At 36.7% G+C, this 17,931-nt stretch overlaps 1 protein-coding gene across 1 annotated transcript in view; it reads right to left on the bottom strand.

The window, feature by feature from the left end:
* NAF1 (nuclear assembly factor 1 ribonucleoprotein) overlaps positions 1-16,342 on the bottom strand; it is a 40,571-nt gene extending 24,229 nt beyond the window's left edge. Inside the window, 2 exon segments of the mRNA XM_017873956.1 lie at positions 13,452-13,626; positions 15,585-16,342. Coding sequence (XP_017729445.1) covers positions 13,452-13,626; positions 15,585-15,952 — 543 coding nt within the window. The 5' untranslated portion in view covers positions 15,953-16,342.
* Positions 16,343-17,931: the final 1,589 nt, after the last annotated feature.

Raw genomic sequence — 17,931 nt, 5'->3', positions numbered from 1 at the left:
TCAGTTAGACTAAGAATAGACGTAAGTACTATTCTAGATTCTTTCAGTCACACTTGAACAAGAGACTACCTACTTCCTGTAAAAAAGGCTATTATCAGCCAGACACATTCCATTTGAAAAGAAATAATTCTACTGGTAACTATAATTTTTCCACAGAAGTTCTTTTAGCTGTCTTGTTAAATTGGTTAATTAATTAGTTTGACTGTGATTAAATAGAACACAGAAGCAGCAATCTTTTCTGGGACTGTGTCAAAAAGAGTTGAATGGCCTTCATGAAAAAGGAAATGACACCTATCAGTGAAATATTGAAGTCCTGAAAAAAGAACGCAGGCTTTAGCCTATAAAAACTATGAAGGTGTTGCCTGATACCTTCTCTATCCAGGTTTAAAAAGTAAGTTTCTTTACACCTAAAGATTTCTCTTTTCTTACCCAGCTGCAAAGTGCATCTCAGTTGCTATGGAAACTAGATATTGAAGTACAGATGAATCTGAAGAGAAATCTAAGAATAAATCTGACCTTAGCCTTTAGATTAAAAACACAGCTTTCTGTTCTTGACCCTTGCCAAATGATATAACTCTCAGAAGGAAGCTTTTCCTCAAGATGGCTTGAAGTGCAAAGACCCTACCAACGGCATTTTAGGAGTTCAACTGGGAGAAGGATAACTTTTCAAGAAATGTTGGAAAAGATGTGAAAACCTACATAACACGAAGTATACTGCAGATGAATGCATCTTGAGTAATCATATTACCCTATGGAAACTTAAACTAGGTCGTTAAAATCATTCAACCAGAGTTGATAAGCAGACATGTAAAATACATTTTGTTTCTGGGATATGCTATTTTCTGATAAAGGATTACTTATGGATAGCAACACTACGGGTCTCAACCAACTGATGCAGAAGGAAGTCAGCAACGTGCCTTTGTATGGTTAGTCTGCCTGGTGTTAGAGGAAATTATTTGTTTTATCCATCAGAATTCTTATGAGTACTTTTAAAGAGAGAATAACCACTTACCCTTTCATCATATTAAACATGGAAAGCCTTATGGAAGACCATGGTTTGAAAGTGGTTCATGTGTGTATCAGAATGGAGAAGGGAGCTTAGTTGTTAGAACAAATTGTGACATTAAATAGCCTTTTTACAGAAGTTCTTAGCTAAAGAAATCTCACAATAATTTTGGGGGATTGCAGAGAAGAGGACTTTAATGATATTTCAGAGGACAACTGTGAGAGGAGTTTCACATTGACTCTGGTTCTGGGAGTTGCTCCTCTTGTAAGTGGCAAATGTCATTTGCTAATTCAGAAGTACAGTGATAAAATCTGTCCCATTGCCTGGCCATATTATAAGATTTAAAACAAAAATTTCATTACTTTTGGATTGGGATAAAGCCTACTGGTTGAATATTCTCAAATAAATAAGTGCTATTTAACCAGCATGAAAGGCCCCTGGTTTTATATTTTCTATTATGAGGAATAAAGGTCCATGTAATATAATATTTATGCTTTGATATAAATCTAAACTGATACTGTTTTGCTTTTGTTGTTTGTTTAAAGTATAAAAGTAAAACATGTTCCTATTTTACAAAAGGAAAACTCAAGCAGTATGGAAGGATACAAAGTAAAAAAGCAAAAATCCCCCTACTTTATTCCTTTCAACCACCCAATGCCAAGCCCCATAGATAGCGAATGTTAACATGTATCTTTCAAATACATTTACAATGCAGATATAAACTTGAATTCTAACTTCAAAATATTTTTTACTTAAATAAAATGTCCATATTTTAATACAAGGTATCCTTTTTACCGATCATACCCTACACATCTTTCTATACCAAACAAAAACACATATCTAATTTTATTTAAACACTTAGGATATTCCACTGTATCAGTGGTACTATAATACACTAGCCGCTTAACACAACATATATCTGCCCTTTTAAAACTTTTGCCACTACACACAGTGATACAACATTCTTTTACATATATCTTTGTGTAACCCCTGTGATAGATTATTTTGAGTGGTCCTGATAAGACTAAAACATGCATATTTAAAATTTTGACAGTTACTGCTAAATTTCTTCTTAAACAGTGACATCAATTCACATTTCCACAATGTATGAGAGATTTCCCCACACCCTTGCCATTACTAGTAAGTAAATTTTAAATCTTTGCCAGTCTTATGAATATAAAATAGTATCTTGCTTTAATTTGAATTTCTTCATAAGGAAGAGTGAACATCCTTGCATGTATCCTGGCCATTTTTATGTGTGTTATGAATTGCTTCTTGTATAACTTTACATATTTTGAGGGCTTATCTTTTATTACTTCATTAAAAAAAAAAAAAAAAACCTTTGGATGTTCAAGGACATTTGTCTTTTATCAAATATGTAGCAAATATCTACTCCCTTACCCCACAGCATGTTTTGTAGCTAAAGAACTTAAACTAAACTATTTCAGTTGTTTAGTCAACCTTTGGCATTTTAATTTTTATGTAGTCAAGTATGTATATATATATTTGGCTTTTGAAACTTGTGTCACATTTAGAAAGGTCCTCTGTATCCCAAAATCACTTAAAATTAACTATTGTTTTCTTGATTACTCTAGTTTCATTTTTTTAATATTTGCATATTTGGTCCATTCACAATTTTATTCTTGTATAAAAGTGCAGCAGTGATTGGCTTTATCTTCATCCAAACTACTAGCCAGTTATCCTGACATGCTGTAGAATAATCCATCTTTTCTCTCACTGATTTGAAAAACAAACTTTAACATATACTAAGTACACTTATATATTTGGGTTTTTTACTGAATCTCCATTCAATTTCACTGATCTAGTTCAGTGTCAGTACTAAATATTTTAACAACTGTGGTTTTCATAAAACAATTCAATATTTGAGATGATGAGCTGGTTCCTTTACCCACTCCATAAATATTTTTCCCCTTGGAATTTTTTTAACTGTTCTCACATGTTTATCTCACTACATTTCAGAACTATTTTGTCATATTAGTGTTATTGGTATTGATTGAGATTACACTTAGTTATAGTTGCCTTCATAAAGGGTCCTATATAAGTGCTTAGGCTCATTCCAAGCTATTTTATATATTACTCGCTATTATAAATTCCTATTTAACATATTTTATTACTATTACAAATAGACCCTTTATAGGGTATTGCTCGAAAATAAGAAAGCATCATGCTGAAATTTACTTTTAGTAATTTTCTTGTATATTTATTATACAACCATATTTTCAAAGAATAAGTTGTTCTTCTTTTCAATATTAGTACATCACGGCTTTCATTTTTCAGATGACACTGGTTGACAATTCCAGAATCTCAAATACGAAACAATTGTGATGACAGTGGACATCGCTAACAGGAATGTTCCAAATCCTAAGCATAATGATGCATTTTATTGGAATTTCTTTTAATGGGTTAAGAAAGTATCCATCGATTCCAATTTTAATGAAATTTTTAAAATCAGAAATAAGTATTGAGTTTCATCAAATATTCTTTCATCATTTTGAGATTATTATAACGTAATTTTCTATAAGTTGAGCAGTTCAGTCTACAGGGTCTGATGAAGTCCTGATGTTCTGCTCTAAAGAGTACCAGAAGACATCCAGTATGAGGAAGATAAGCAAAAATATATAAAGTCAGATTATTTGTAGTCAGTCAAGGACTCACAATTTTGGTCAAAAACAGAGTCTGGCAGACCCTCTTAGTTCCTGTTGCTGTTCCATGTTTCCAACCTATGTACTAGAAGAATGAAAAGTTTTGCCCACAAAGGTGAAGGTTCTCTGATTTTAGAACCAAACTTGGGGAAAACAGACACAGACACTGTCATCTGAAATCACCACCATATTTCCAATACCAGTTCAGTGATGCTAGTACTCTGTAATATAGGAATGTACAGTTTCATGGGCATTCCTAAAAAGGCCAATGATGGCATTAAGTTGCCTCTTGATAGTAACGAATCTACCTATAAAAGTGATGCACATGAAGTCTCACCCCAAATACTCCACAAAACATAAAAGGTATATAAAAACTAAATAGTATATACAAAATACGTAAGAGATAAGTGAAACCATCCTTGTACAATTCCAGGTTAAGAGCCTGTTACAGAGTCTGCTTTGAAAGTCCAGTTAAATGAAGCAGTATATATTAATTTTGAGAAAGGCACATATTTGGAGGTCTGAATTAAGGGAAAACAGATCTATTTGTTTCTTTTAAATGAGCACGCTAAGAGAAGAGGACAGGCTGGGCACGGTGGCTCACGCCTGTAATCCCAGCACTTTGGGAGGCTGAGGCAGGCGGATCCTGAGGTCAGGAGTCAGAGACCAGCCTGGCCAACATGGTGAAACCCCATCTCTACTAAAAACACAAAAATTAGCCGGGCATGGTGGTAGGCACCTGTAATACCAGCTACTCAGGAGGCTGAGGCAGGAGAATCACTTGAACCTGGGAGGCACCACTGCACTCCAGCCTGGGTGACACCGAGATCGCACCACTGCACTCCAGCCTGGGTGACAGAGAGAAAGACTCTGTCTCAAAAAAAAAGAGAGAGAGAGCGAGAGGAGGACAAAGAGGAAAAAAGAATCCAAATGCCAACAAGAAGGCACCCAAGAGATGTGCTTTCCATGAAAATGTCTGGCGGGTTCAGAGAGAACTTTAAAAGGTTCGAAGGGGATAGATCCCTGCAAGGTATAAAAAGCAATTTCCCTTGGCAGCCATGTCAGACAAGGTAAAGCAAAGATTTTTGTCTTGATCTATGAATGCCAAATGTCACCATCTCTTTCTCAACTAGCAAATTGAATCTACTGTATCACTACCAAGCCTAGTCATTCTTTATCAAACTATCCTGCTGCTTTGCTTTTTTCTAAACACATTGTCATCCAATATTTCTGTATTTACTTAATGTCTATTTGTCTAACTACACAATAAATCCAACCATAATAAGGACTTTTTTAGTCCCATTCACAACGAGGACCCAGTCTTGTTCATTGTTATAGCACCCAAAAAGATGGTTAGCGCATAGTAGGTATTTAGTATTAATATATATATATTAAATGAACTAACCTACCTCTTCAGCCCAAGCTTAACAAAAATCTCAAAAGTCAGTCTTAGTCTGAGCAGAAATCAGATAATGAAAATATAACCCGATATAGAATCCTCAAAGAACGAAAAAGGCTTGAACTTAACCTTCTCAAAAATAAAATTTAAAAGCCAGGCTTCCAAGGAAGCTTAACTGCCTAGGACTGATGCATAGGTACCTCTGGGTTGCAGCAGCAAACATTATTACAATTATTAGATTAACATTTGGCTCCCTGATAACACAGCTGCTGCCCCTCCTATGATAATGAATAAATCTCCTCAGATACAAAATCTCCTTTAAGGAAATAAAAATCAATCACTTTGTTTTTCCACATTTCAGGGAAGGGTGTAAATGTGTGACAGAGAAGAGAAACACAGACACACTCCAATAAAGGGGAAAATATGGCCAGAAAACATACTGTGGGACCATTCTGGCAGTGCACAAAAGGTATAAACAATCAGATGTAAAAGGCATAAAAGGTATAAACAATCAGATGTAAAAGGCAAACTGAAGGTAGAGGTGATAGGAGAGGCCTGGGATAGAAAGACCTTCTTCATCACCCATAAGCAACAACCAAGGGTACTAAAAATAAAAGAGAAGGCGATTTACTGCAGATTAGAAAGATTAAAGTATCAGCCTGGATACCCCACAACCCTTGTTAGAAGAATGATGAGTAGATAGGAAAGACTTTTTATTTTATTTACACAATATTAGATAAAAATTTAAATTTAATTAAGATTAAATAAAATTTAAAATTCAGTCTCCAGTCACACTAGCCACATTTCAAGTAAGACGGCACAATATAGACATCCCCAACACTGTAGCTCTATTACACAGCACTGCTTTACATTCTCACATATCAAAAAAGCCCTCCATTACAAAACACATTCCCAGGTATTAATAATATCAATTTATTTCTGGCCATTAACACAGGTATAATTTTAAGACCACATTCTAACAGCATGCACCATATTACTAATGAAGTCTTAATGATAACCTGAATACTCTACTTGGGAAATGAAGATGTGTGATAAATGTATATTTAAATTTTATTGTTTCCCAAAATTAAAATGCAACAAAAACCTGTTCTGGATGTACATTATCTGCGATTAGAAGTAACTACTTTATCATACAAATAAAATTATTATAAATGTTTACTAACAAAAAATCAAAGAACAGGAAAAAGTTTTTCTGGATCCATTTATTCAATACTTCTATACATAACAAAGAGTAGAAAAGGAAAGGAAGAAAACTATTTCATTCACATCATTAGCAAATGAAAAGCCTGCATGGAAATAAACATTCCCAAACATCACAGCATTTGGCAAATGAACTACTAAAATTCAACATACTAAAGAAGCTCCACCATTTATTTCCTACACACTACACAGTTCCAAGTCAAAGGCTTTACTGAGAGGCAATATAATCCAAGCAAAAGCAATTTTCAAAAGCTTACATTAGATGATTCATTCATCCTTCACTTTGAGAAAATATGCTACATGATTATTATTCAGAAACTAAATAATGCGAAAGTCCAAATGACCAGATTCCAATGTTGCTATGCAGGTCTCCACAAATACTAAAAACACAGAAGTTTGGAATGTATCTATTACTAGTTCAGAATCTGTTCGTCCCCACTAATATGACTTCAGACAAATCTCTTTCTTTCTGGTTTCATTTTTCTTACCTACAAATAGTAAGGAAACTGAACAAAAGTTTGAAACAGTTATACAAATGGCTAACAACAATTTAAATATCCAACTGCATGTAATCAAAAAGGTAACACATTAATACAGAAATTATAGACTAGATTCTAACAAAACAATTACCGTGCTTCTGTGATAACAGATATTCATAATGATGGCATTAAAGAAATTCAAGATCCTAACCTCACTTCTGGAATATCCATGAAAGAGCAATTATTGTCTGTGTTGTAAGATTATTATATTTCAATTTTCTAACATCTGTATGGTCTACAAGGTTACTCAGTTAAGCAAAATATTCAAAAGAGTACCACATAACATTAAAAATCCATCCTATTAAAAATGAAGTTATAGACATAACAGTCAAAAGATGGGTGCCTAGAACTTCCAATGCAAAAATGGAAGGAGCTAATACGTCAAAAGTGGCCCTCTGAGAAGGTAACATTTATAATTTACAACACTATTGACCTTTCTAGCATTTGTGAAGGCTTATTGAGCAAAAAACAGTATCAGTAAATTGATGACTTTCTAAAGCAAAATTATATAAAGAACCTTCAGTAGGATTTTCACTCACAAATATGGGAAAAGGACAGCAGAGGTTGGTGGGAGAAGGAATCAAACATTCCAAATGAAAACTAAACCTTTTTGGTGTCAGTTTGGGGAGAATCGAGAAAAGCGACGAAGGTGGAATGAAATTATCTAACCACTTTTCTCATATTACCCAACACAGGACATGCACGTGGCAGCCAATTAATTACCTGATGCTATTAGGTGAGCCTTCACTTTTCAGATATGGTTGGAAAGTAGGATCCAATCACTGGAGTACTGAGAGCCATGACTGAATTTTTTTTTCTCTATAGCTGGTAAAACATATTGGAAAAAAAATGGATTAGGTCTGTAAACTCTGTGTCAACTATGACCATACTTAACATGTAGTCTAATTCATTAACTTATTCAGTGGAAGTAATTTTACAAGTTTCCATGAAACTCAGCTATTTATCACCAGTAAGCATTAGTCCCCTCATTAATTACCCTATTGTGTATGACACTAAACTTAAGACACAGAGAAGTCAATTAAAAAATGAGGGTCAACATTTCTTTGAAGTGTCTTGAGATATTTCTTTTTTAAACGAATACACTATTATCTTGTTTTTCTCTAAAATTACTGTTAAGAGAAACAAAATTCATAAGAACACCTTCAAAATTTAATTTGTTTAAATATAAAACTATAATCCATCTCAACAAGGAAAAAACCTCCAACAATGAATATAACTTTAAGCCTATCTTTTATGTTAATTGAGTCCATAGTTCATCAACTTTAAGACACTAATTTTATATATCACTAAGATAAAAGGACTGCCAAATAATTGTAAAATGCCACGGAGTATCAGCCCAAATTTTTCAGAAATCCTTATCTCCCCTTCCACTCAATCCTGTCACTTCTTATGTGCAGTACACCATTCATCTGACATTCAGCCATTAACTCCCTGGTGTCGTTTTACTTTCAGCTAAAGTGTGTATGCTCACTCTTTAGTTTCATTGTTCTTGAACAGACATTTGTCTTTATCTTCTAAAGCAATCAGTAGAATTCACTTATTAGAAACTACTGAGGAATGGGGGAATCTAAAAAATTGAAAGCTTCTTATGTGATAATTATATATGTATATACACAGGACATAAATGGATACTCTACTGAATGAGACAGTATTTATTTAATGTTTATGGAATCATTCATGCCTCACATAAGCTTTACTGAAATATTCTGTAAAATATAAAACTTTAATTTAAAAAATCTATTAATTATTTTTGAAGAACACTATTGAATATTAATGAAAAATGATCTCCTTTAAGTATATAAACCATTGCTTAAATAACAAGCACTTTGGGAATAATGTTAATAAGTGCTACCAAAGTGTATTCAAAATGGAATTTAATAGTTCAAAATATACATATAGTAATAAAAGCCTAAGTTAAAAGAGGCCTGCATTCAGGACAAAACTTATAAACCAAGTTAGGTCTTGAAAACAATATATTCAATTGATAATTACTAAGTGTAGACCAAGATGCAATACAATTTCATATATGATGGGAGATCAAACAGGCATGAAATATTCTACTGCAACTTCTAACTGCTTGAGGTGGTCCAGATATTTCCATACACTCATGTTAGGACATTTTAGAATGTGTCCACACTGCCACAATCAGGAGAGTAGAGTGTACTCAACCTAACTACCAAATGTACTTATTTTATGAAATAAGCAGTCACCAAAGCATGACAGCTAAATTTCCCCCAAAATTGCCAAGAAATATTAATTTTTTTCTTGGTCATGCTACATTATACGCCTAAATACACATTATTATCCCTATTGAAGTATTATCCATTTCTTATCTCCATAAACATTGTGCTTATAATTTTTAAATGTTACGTGAAGCTTTTCAGGTTTTCAGAAAACAATGGGCACTAATTTATAAAACTCATTTCTGTTTAAGACTTTAAAAATTATAATCCCAAACGTTTTGATGACCCTACATTTTTAATTACACTTGATACATTTGAATGAAGAATTCAGGGCATAAATGGCTGAGAAAATTGTTTAAAAAGAACCTCAATTTTCCAATTCATCGAAACACTAAATATATCCTATGCGGCTCAATGTAGTTCCAAAGCTGTAATATGTATGCTGCTTACAGTGACTGTGTAGGTTATATATAAACCTTCTGAGCATTAAAGAATTATTTATGTCTAAAAGAATAATTTTATCTAAACTTATTATTTGCGACATTATGAAGAGAGCCACTTAAGACTCTTTTTCACTGCCACTATAGCTCACTAGCTCACTAATTCCTCTTTTACTCTCTTCCCCCTTACCATACCCTCACATTAAAAAAAAAAAAAAAAAAAACTGGGTTATAACCACATCTTGGGATGGCAAGATTTGGTTATGACCTAATTTTAAAAATTACATCTTTCTAAGGTTTAAGAACAATCATAAAGTTACTTCACTGTAGTTCTCATATACCTAAAGATCTGCATTGTACATAGTTAGATCACAGAGATCAAACAACCCACAATGGAAAGATTTAAAGGGATAGATCCAGAGAGGTGACATTCCTGCTTGAGACACAGACTAAATGGAGGTAAAAATTAAGCTAAGCATGCCTAAGTGACAACAGGAAACTGTTAGAAAACACTTTAGAAAGTGGCTGGATGTAAAATTGGGTTAAATCAGGCTAAATTGGGCTAAATTGGGCATGTCTATGTCCAGATCCCTGAAGGTCCAGCACAAATTCTAAAATTGGTTTTAACTATTTGGCACATTTTAATTTGTGTATACCTTTTAGCAGAAAAGTTCATTAATTTTCTTCAGAATTTTGTTAGTTAAATTAATAGACCACATAGAGCTTGAAGCTCCATCTAGCTAAGATACACAACCTCCACTGCCTAAAAGTCTAAGTGACATATCAGGAGGCCTGAACAAAATGGCACATACCACACCAGCTAGTACTAGTTGTGGAGAGGAGACACTTCCCAGAAAGAATGGATTATCATTTAAAAAAAAAAAAAACACTAAGTTAAATAACAGAATTGTCCCAAAAGTAAGCAAGGAAATACAACACTAATAGCCAGTTCATGGGACACTGAAAGCAAAAGACGCCATTTTTAGAGCCAGAGATACTGAAATTCATGTATAACCTAGAATTAAAAAGATAAATCTGGCCAGGCACGGTGGCTCACGCCTGAAATCCCAGCACTTTGGGAGGCCAAGGTGGGTGGATCACCTGAGGTCAGGAGTTCAAGACAAGCCTGGCCAACATGGTGAAACCCTGTTTCTACTAAAAATACAAAAATTAGCCGGACGTGGTGGTAGGCGCTTGTAATTCCAGTTACTTGGGAGGCTGAGGCAGGAGAATCGCTTGAGCCCAGGAGGTGAAGGTTACAGTGAGTCCAGATCAGCCACTGGGCTCCAGCCTGGGCGACAAGAGCAAAACTCTGTCTGTCCTCCCATCCCCTCCCCCCACAAAAAAAATCTACAGATAAACAGAGGAAGCCAGTCAATAATGAAAGAATAAAATGACAGATAACTGTGAGACTATCCAGAGGCATGTAAAAGAAACAGTGTGACTAGCCTTCATAGCTGCCTTCGTTCCCAGCTGCTTTCTAATAAACCTCCAGTTCTCCTGAGGTAATATGAGTCTCTGTTCCTCCTAACAATGAGTCCAACATAAATCATACATGATAACCACGTCCAAGTATTTCCATTGCCCTCCATAGAGTATAACCCATTACTACTGTCTGTCCAGTATCCCCTTTTGGAATGGATATAAGCTCCCTTTCCTGTGAAAGATAAACCATTCCATGTGGTTTATATAGGGGCTGATATTACACCCAACATCCCACCCTCCTCACAATACATACACATTCACACTCTCTTTCTGTCAACTAGCTCTTACAGATTCCCACCCTCTCGCACTAGCCCATGTGCTTTCAAGTGTTCATTTTCCTACACATGCTCTCCTCACTCTCTCCTACACACTCGCCTACACAAACAGGAGTGACTACGTGACTCACAGCCAAGCAATCTGAAAATCCATTCCACTAGCCTCAATGATCTGTTCAAGGCTGTGTAACAGACCATAGGCCAGCAAAAGTCATCTCCATGACTTTCATGCAAGAGTCTGTCAGTGGTCAAAATGCCAGCCCTGAGAAAGAGGCAGACTCTTAAAACATACTACATACCTGTAACTATACACTAGCTTTTGTACTCAGGACAAAGCCATTCTTTTCCCCCAAACTTAAGATTTGAAACCCTGAAGAAGTCCTTGTACCTTCTTTCAGACCTATAAGCCAGAGATTTAGTGCAGACTGGGAAACGCATCAATTCCTCTACCTATCTCTAGCAGCACAGTGGTCTGAAGGACTTCTAATAAGTTTCCCAAATAAAGACTACAATTCCCTCTTTCATCATTCCCAAAGATCCATTGAAATGGTCTCAGAAAGGAACAGACCAACCCATCATTCCAAGTTGGAAAATCTAACAACATTCAAATGGAATTTTGTCTTTTGAGGCAAACATACATTCACACAATTCAATAGCACTTTTAGCAATTAAATTTGTTTGTCTCCACTTTATTTACTGTCTGTGTCCCTCCATTAGACACTACAAGAGCAGAAATTGGATTGGTCTTGTTTCCAGCACCCGGCAAATGGCAGGTGTGCCATAATAATTTCTTAAAGAATTAATAAATATAAAATGCCTCACACTCATTCTATAATCATAAATTACTTTGGCCTGAGAACTTATTATCTGTAAAGCACTCCACTGGGTACTATGGGAGTTACAAGGATCACATATGAACTCAGTCCTCAAATAATTTGTTCCTAGACTCCCTGTGGCCACAAATCCTTTGTGATTTCCTGATGAAAACAGGGACATTCTGTTCAGAAAAAATACCTAAACAAATACGCTAAGACTTTGCACTAAATTTGAAGAAATTCCCAAGGTAAGAATTCCAAATCTAGTAAGATAAGACAACGATATATATGCATTTACAGAAGTACTGTGGTCTTTTCTTTGTTGGTTATTATAGTCTAAAAGGAACTTATGTAGAAAGGTGATCAAGAGACAAGCAAAAAAGACGAAACAAGTCTCCTACTTTCAGAAAATAGTTATGTTGGGAGCCTTTGTGTACAAAGACCACTAAGAAATATTAACATATCTGTAGCACGAAAATACGAGCCACTGATGAAGCTGCATACAAATCCAAAGATTTTCAATGTATAAAGGATAAGCGAGATGAGAATTTCTTGTTATGAGTAGAGAAAAAGAAATAATTAAGACTGATAGAATCCATTCATGAAAAGGTTCCTGAGTGCCTGTAGGCTTTATATTTTCAAATCTTGCATTAAACTATCTTATCAATGTAAATGTTATATAAGAATGATTAGTGACCATTAAATATTTTTAAAGCATTAATAATTAAAAGTATATGCAGAGCTGGAAAAAAAATGTGGTAATATAGCCTACATTCTGAAATTCTGAGAAGACTTTCCTCTTGGGTTATAGGTTTCAATCAGACTAACATCATCCTCACAAGGATGTTTACAGCATAAGAGGAAATAACCTTGCAAGAGTTAACTTTGCAAACCAAACCTATCAAGTGCCAATAAATAACCATTTTACAATTAACAAGTTTTCTCCAACTATAATAATAAAACACTCCAAAACTTCAGTAGGAATCCTAACAAGCTCAACCCTTCAAATTTCACCTTCTACTTCTCTAAATGCAGTCAATTAAAAAGAAAATTTCAATTGCTATTGAGCAAAATTTTCTGACTTGCAGATCCTAAAAAAAAAAAAAACAACCAGAAAGCAAATCGACATAAGAAATATCTTTTTCTAGGAAATGTAAAAAATGTAAAGTTCAAAGCTGAAGTTGATGCCACAATTGGAAAAATTATCAAATGTCAGCAGAGTTAGAGGTTACCTAAGAAATTATACAGATCACTAGTCTTTTATATAAGAAAGCCAAGGCATGCCAAAAGCATGCCGGTTAGGCTGAGAATGAACTTCAAATTTATGGAGCAGATACGATCAATATCGGTACCAGAATATGTTTTAAAACATGCCAACTAAACTTAATAAATCTAAGTACTTACATTAAGAAGTAATTCATCTTTTGTTTTAAGAGGAAAATTCTTATTTTCCTTCTCAACTTGTAAGTCATCATCTCCATCTGACAGCACTGGGGGAAGTGATATACAAGAGGAAGAGGACGACGATGAGGAGGATGAGGAAGAAGACGATGAGCTTGAACTATCTGAATCTGTTTCACTGTAGGGAAGAAAACAGTTAAAAAAAATAGTCCAGTATTATTATATATTAAATTAAGATTATTCAATTAAGAAATATCAACTTTAATACATGTTTATTATTGCTTATTCTAATAATATTAAAATAAGATTATTTAATTAAAAAATATCAACTTTACTACATGTTTACTACTGCTGTTTTAATTCAAAAGCTAGCACTTCAAAGCTGATATGGTATTGGGAAAGTAGTCTTTAGTTTACCAGTAACATTTTCAAACCTCTGCTATAACCCAGATCCTCTTATTACAACAGTCTCACATATCATACACGTGAGTATAAGCAAGCATGTGACAAATCACTAAAAAAAGGGAATTCTGGGCATGGCACCTCTTTTAGACACCAATAACCAGATCGCTTACTTGCCAGATCGCTTGAGTTTCTTCTCAGTCTACAGACAACTTGGGAAATCCTCAGTTACTAAAGTATGTAGACCGTTCTACTTTCTGAAAACTCATTTGGTCCTTATCTTCCACAGAAATTATCATTAACAGCAACCACTGTCTCAGTTTAAATTCTGTTTTGTTGGCTCCTCACTTCAAGCCTTTTATATATTATTTTTAAGGGTTCCATCCTCACTTTCTCTTCTTTCTGTACTACTTTCATGGATAATCCCGTACATGTTAATGATTTCAATCATCATCCATGTGACATTAACGCCTAAATTTTCGGCTATGACGTCTCTAAACTTCATGTCCAATCTCTGACAGCGTATTGGCCACCTTTGTACGAACGGCCTATACACCCACACTCACAGCAAGTTAAAACAAGAAAAAGTGCATTATACTAACGGAACCTGCTTCTCCCCTTCAGTTTCCATTTGATTTCACTGCTGTTAACTGGCAAAAAGTTGTATCCCTTTTGACTTCTTCAAATATTTGGTATCCTCTGCCATCACCCACAAAGAGTCAGAAGTAGTATCCTCACACTAAGTTGGCCTATTAGGAAGCCATATCCCTTCTGCTTTCAAACCGTATCCCCGAATTATCTGCCATTTACTTTTCTTTGCTAGTACAATGAGCTCTGAAATCCCACAAGATGATTATACTGCAATCTTAGTACTGCCGAGAAATCCAACCTTGTCTACAGTTGTTACTTCCACCTCCCAGTCCATTTCATACCCTCTCCTACCTTCAGCCTTCTTCATTCCCACTCTGCTGACGACTTCCCTAAAAACTAAACTACTCACCTACTTAACACGTGTCTATCTTGTTAACCTGTTCCGTACCCCACTCAACACACTCAACTATTTGTAGACAATGTTCAGTGTTGTTTAGTAACATCCCACATGCTGGAGTCCTCTCCAGCCCAAAGGTTTTGTATTTAAAAGACAGAAGTGGGGGCAAGAGGGAAAAGCTCTCGCAAAACGTAAGAAGCATAAAATACTACTAAATAACACTGTTTAGCTACTTTCACAAACACGTGTTCCCTACGATTCTACAAATTAACGTAATCGTCAAGAGCCAGCTCTGAAACACACAAAATAATCCTTTTCCTGATCCTCAATGTATGTGGTTCAAAAAACAAAGCCTACATGTAATGGGAAAAAAAATTCAGATCTGACACAAAACTCAATTATAACCACAAAAGTACAGCCTGAACTGAGTAGTTACGGAAACAACCTAAGATCCTCGGGTTTTCTAAAGTCTAACTAAAAATGATACGATCTATACATAGAACTCTTCAGGCTACCAAATTTAGGAAAGAAGTGAGTACTAAGCTCAGATTCACAACGCGACCTGCTGTGAAAGGCAGCGAATAAAGGGCAGTCGGAGCCAATACTTCAACACAGGAGCCCGGAGCACCAGCGACCTGCCCACCCTCCAGGGCCCACACGGGCAACCTCTAGGCTCCTAGGCCCCGGCCACCCCGCCCGTCATACAAGACCTCTCCCCACAGCTCCGGGTCACCTAGGCACCCGACCTGTCCGAGTCCGAATCCGAGTCCGAGGTCTCCAAGGAGTTCGGGGCCCGCTCTCTGGCTCCTGGAGAGGTGACCCAGTCTCCGCAGGCCGGCGATTCAGCTGGCGGCGGCTGCTGCTGCGGCTGCGACGCTACGGTCCCGGCCGCGACTGCGTTCAGAACGGGCTGCAGAGGCTGCTCACCAGCAGTCTTAACCTCCACGGTCTGCCCAGTGTCCGGGGACCCCTCAAACGACTGTAGCCGCTGCTGTGTCCCTGGCGCAGGGGCAGCGCCCGGAGACGTCGCCGCCGGACCTTCGCCAACTCCGAAATCGGTGCCATTGAATTTCAGAGTTTCCAGCTGAGCGACGGCGGCCTCCACTACCTCCATCACACCGCGCCAGAAACCGAGTCGGCCTCAGGATCTGAGACCCCGCACAAGCTTACAGCTCTCTCCAGAAATAATAAAACAACTTGGACAACCAGAGCAACAGTCTCCGGGCCCAACTTCCCGCGTTTCTCAGGTAACTACACGCGGAGGAGCCAAAAGACACGCCCCCGCCGTTTACGCAGCAACGCTTGCCGAATAGCGTGTGACGTATGTGGCGCGACGGCGCGACGGCTCGACGCCCCTCCGCAGGAGCAGGACACATGCGTCATACCTTTGAAAATCAGAACTAGGAGGTGGGGCTTGGTGACTGACGCCTGTAATCCCAGCACTTTGGGAGGCCGAGGCGGGCGGATCACAGACCAGGAGTTCACAGACCAACCTGGCCAATGTGGTCAAACCCCATCTCTACTAAAAATACAAAAATTAGCTGGGCATGGTGGCGCGTGCCTGTAATCCCAGCTACTTGGGACGGTGAGGCAGGAGAATCGCTTGAACCCAGCAGGCGGAGGTTGCAGTGAGCCAAGACCGCGCCACTGCACTCCAGCCTGGCAACAAAGCGAGACTCCGTCTCAAAAAAAAAAAAGAAAGAAAGAAAAGAAAAAATCAGGACTGGGGAGGTTCTAAATCGACCGTTTTCACTGCGTCATGTGAACCATTCAAGGCCTGAATGTCGGATTTTCCTATTGCTGCACGTGAACCAGTTCTGCTTGAAGCGCCAAAATAAAGCAGGGATTATACAACAGGGGAGATGCCTGAAGAGTGCTAGGTTCTGTACATCAGAAACTTGAGTCAGGAAGCCTTGACAGGACACTAGTAACTTCATTAAAGTTAAATGAAGTTTATCCATCAATAGATCCATCTGTCAATAGATAGGGCATTAACCATTTTTTCGAAAAGGTAACTACAACTATTCCATTTTCCTTTCTCCAAGGTACCCTCAAAGAGAGCAGTAATGGTCAAAATTTTGCTGTGTTGTTCATGTTACGGTGATGTCTATATCATACTTGGCACTGTTTCGTGGTAAAGAGATGAGACAATGAGACTGAAATGTACTCACTTAATATTGGAAACCACTAGCCTAAATTGTGGAGATAGCCAGCAGAGTTCTTAGGACTGAGGAAGAGATCAGAATTTTCTGGTTTCCTATTAGGTCTTCAATTTGATGCATCAGTCCCTCCGTAATAATAATAATCATTGGTACCATTTGTTAAACAGGCATATGTGCCAAGGACTGTGCTAAAGATTTTATAAATTATTCACTGAGAATTTAGTGTACCATCTACAACAGTAGATCTTCATAGAAATGCAAGGCAAGTGTAATAAGAGTAAGGTTTTAAGAAGCTTACAATCTACTTGAAGTAGAGAAAGGCAATGCACAGGAGATAACTAGAAAAATATTTGAAATATGAAATAGGAAATCCAAGTGTAGCGGAAATGGGAAGTAGGATTGATAGGCTATATCATGGAAATCCTCCAAAGTGAAGAAGGACTTTAAACTTGGTATACTAACTTACTAGCATAATGATTAAGCAGAGTTCAGAGTTTTCAACTAAAAAGACCTGTGTTCAGGTCTCACTTCCACCATTGTGTGATTGGTGTAACTGACTTTGGGCAGGTAACTTAAATCTTAATTTCCTTTTCTGTAAAACAGATAAAAATACGAACTACCATTTTGTGATTGGTGTAACTATGACTTTGGGCAGTTAACCTAAATCCTAATTTCCTTATCTGTAAAATGGAGATAAAAATACTCTCTCATTTAGTTCACGTGAGCATTAAGTAAGGTTTTGTATAAGGGAATGGCATGTCATACACTCAGTGTGCAAAAATACTTGGAAAATGGAACAATGCGTGAACTCATGAATAAAATATTTCGTTAACAATGATCTTGCAAAGACATGCAGTACAGATTTGAGAAGGGAAGACATTTGAGCCAGAATTTTCCCCAGCCAGCCACTTTTTGCATTTTTCCAGGAATT

This window comes from Rhinopithecus bieti, unplaced genomic scaffold (assembly GCF_001698545.2).
Source record: "Rhinopithecus bieti isolate Rb0 unplaced genomic scaffold, ASM169854v2 scaffold_5260, whole genome shotgun sequence".
In the NCBI taxonomy this organism is placed as follows: Eukaryota; Metazoa; Chordata; class Mammalia; order Primates; family Cercopithecidae; genus Rhinopithecus; species Rhinopithecus bieti.
This window is presented reverse-complemented; position numbering and strand designations above follow the sequence as displayed.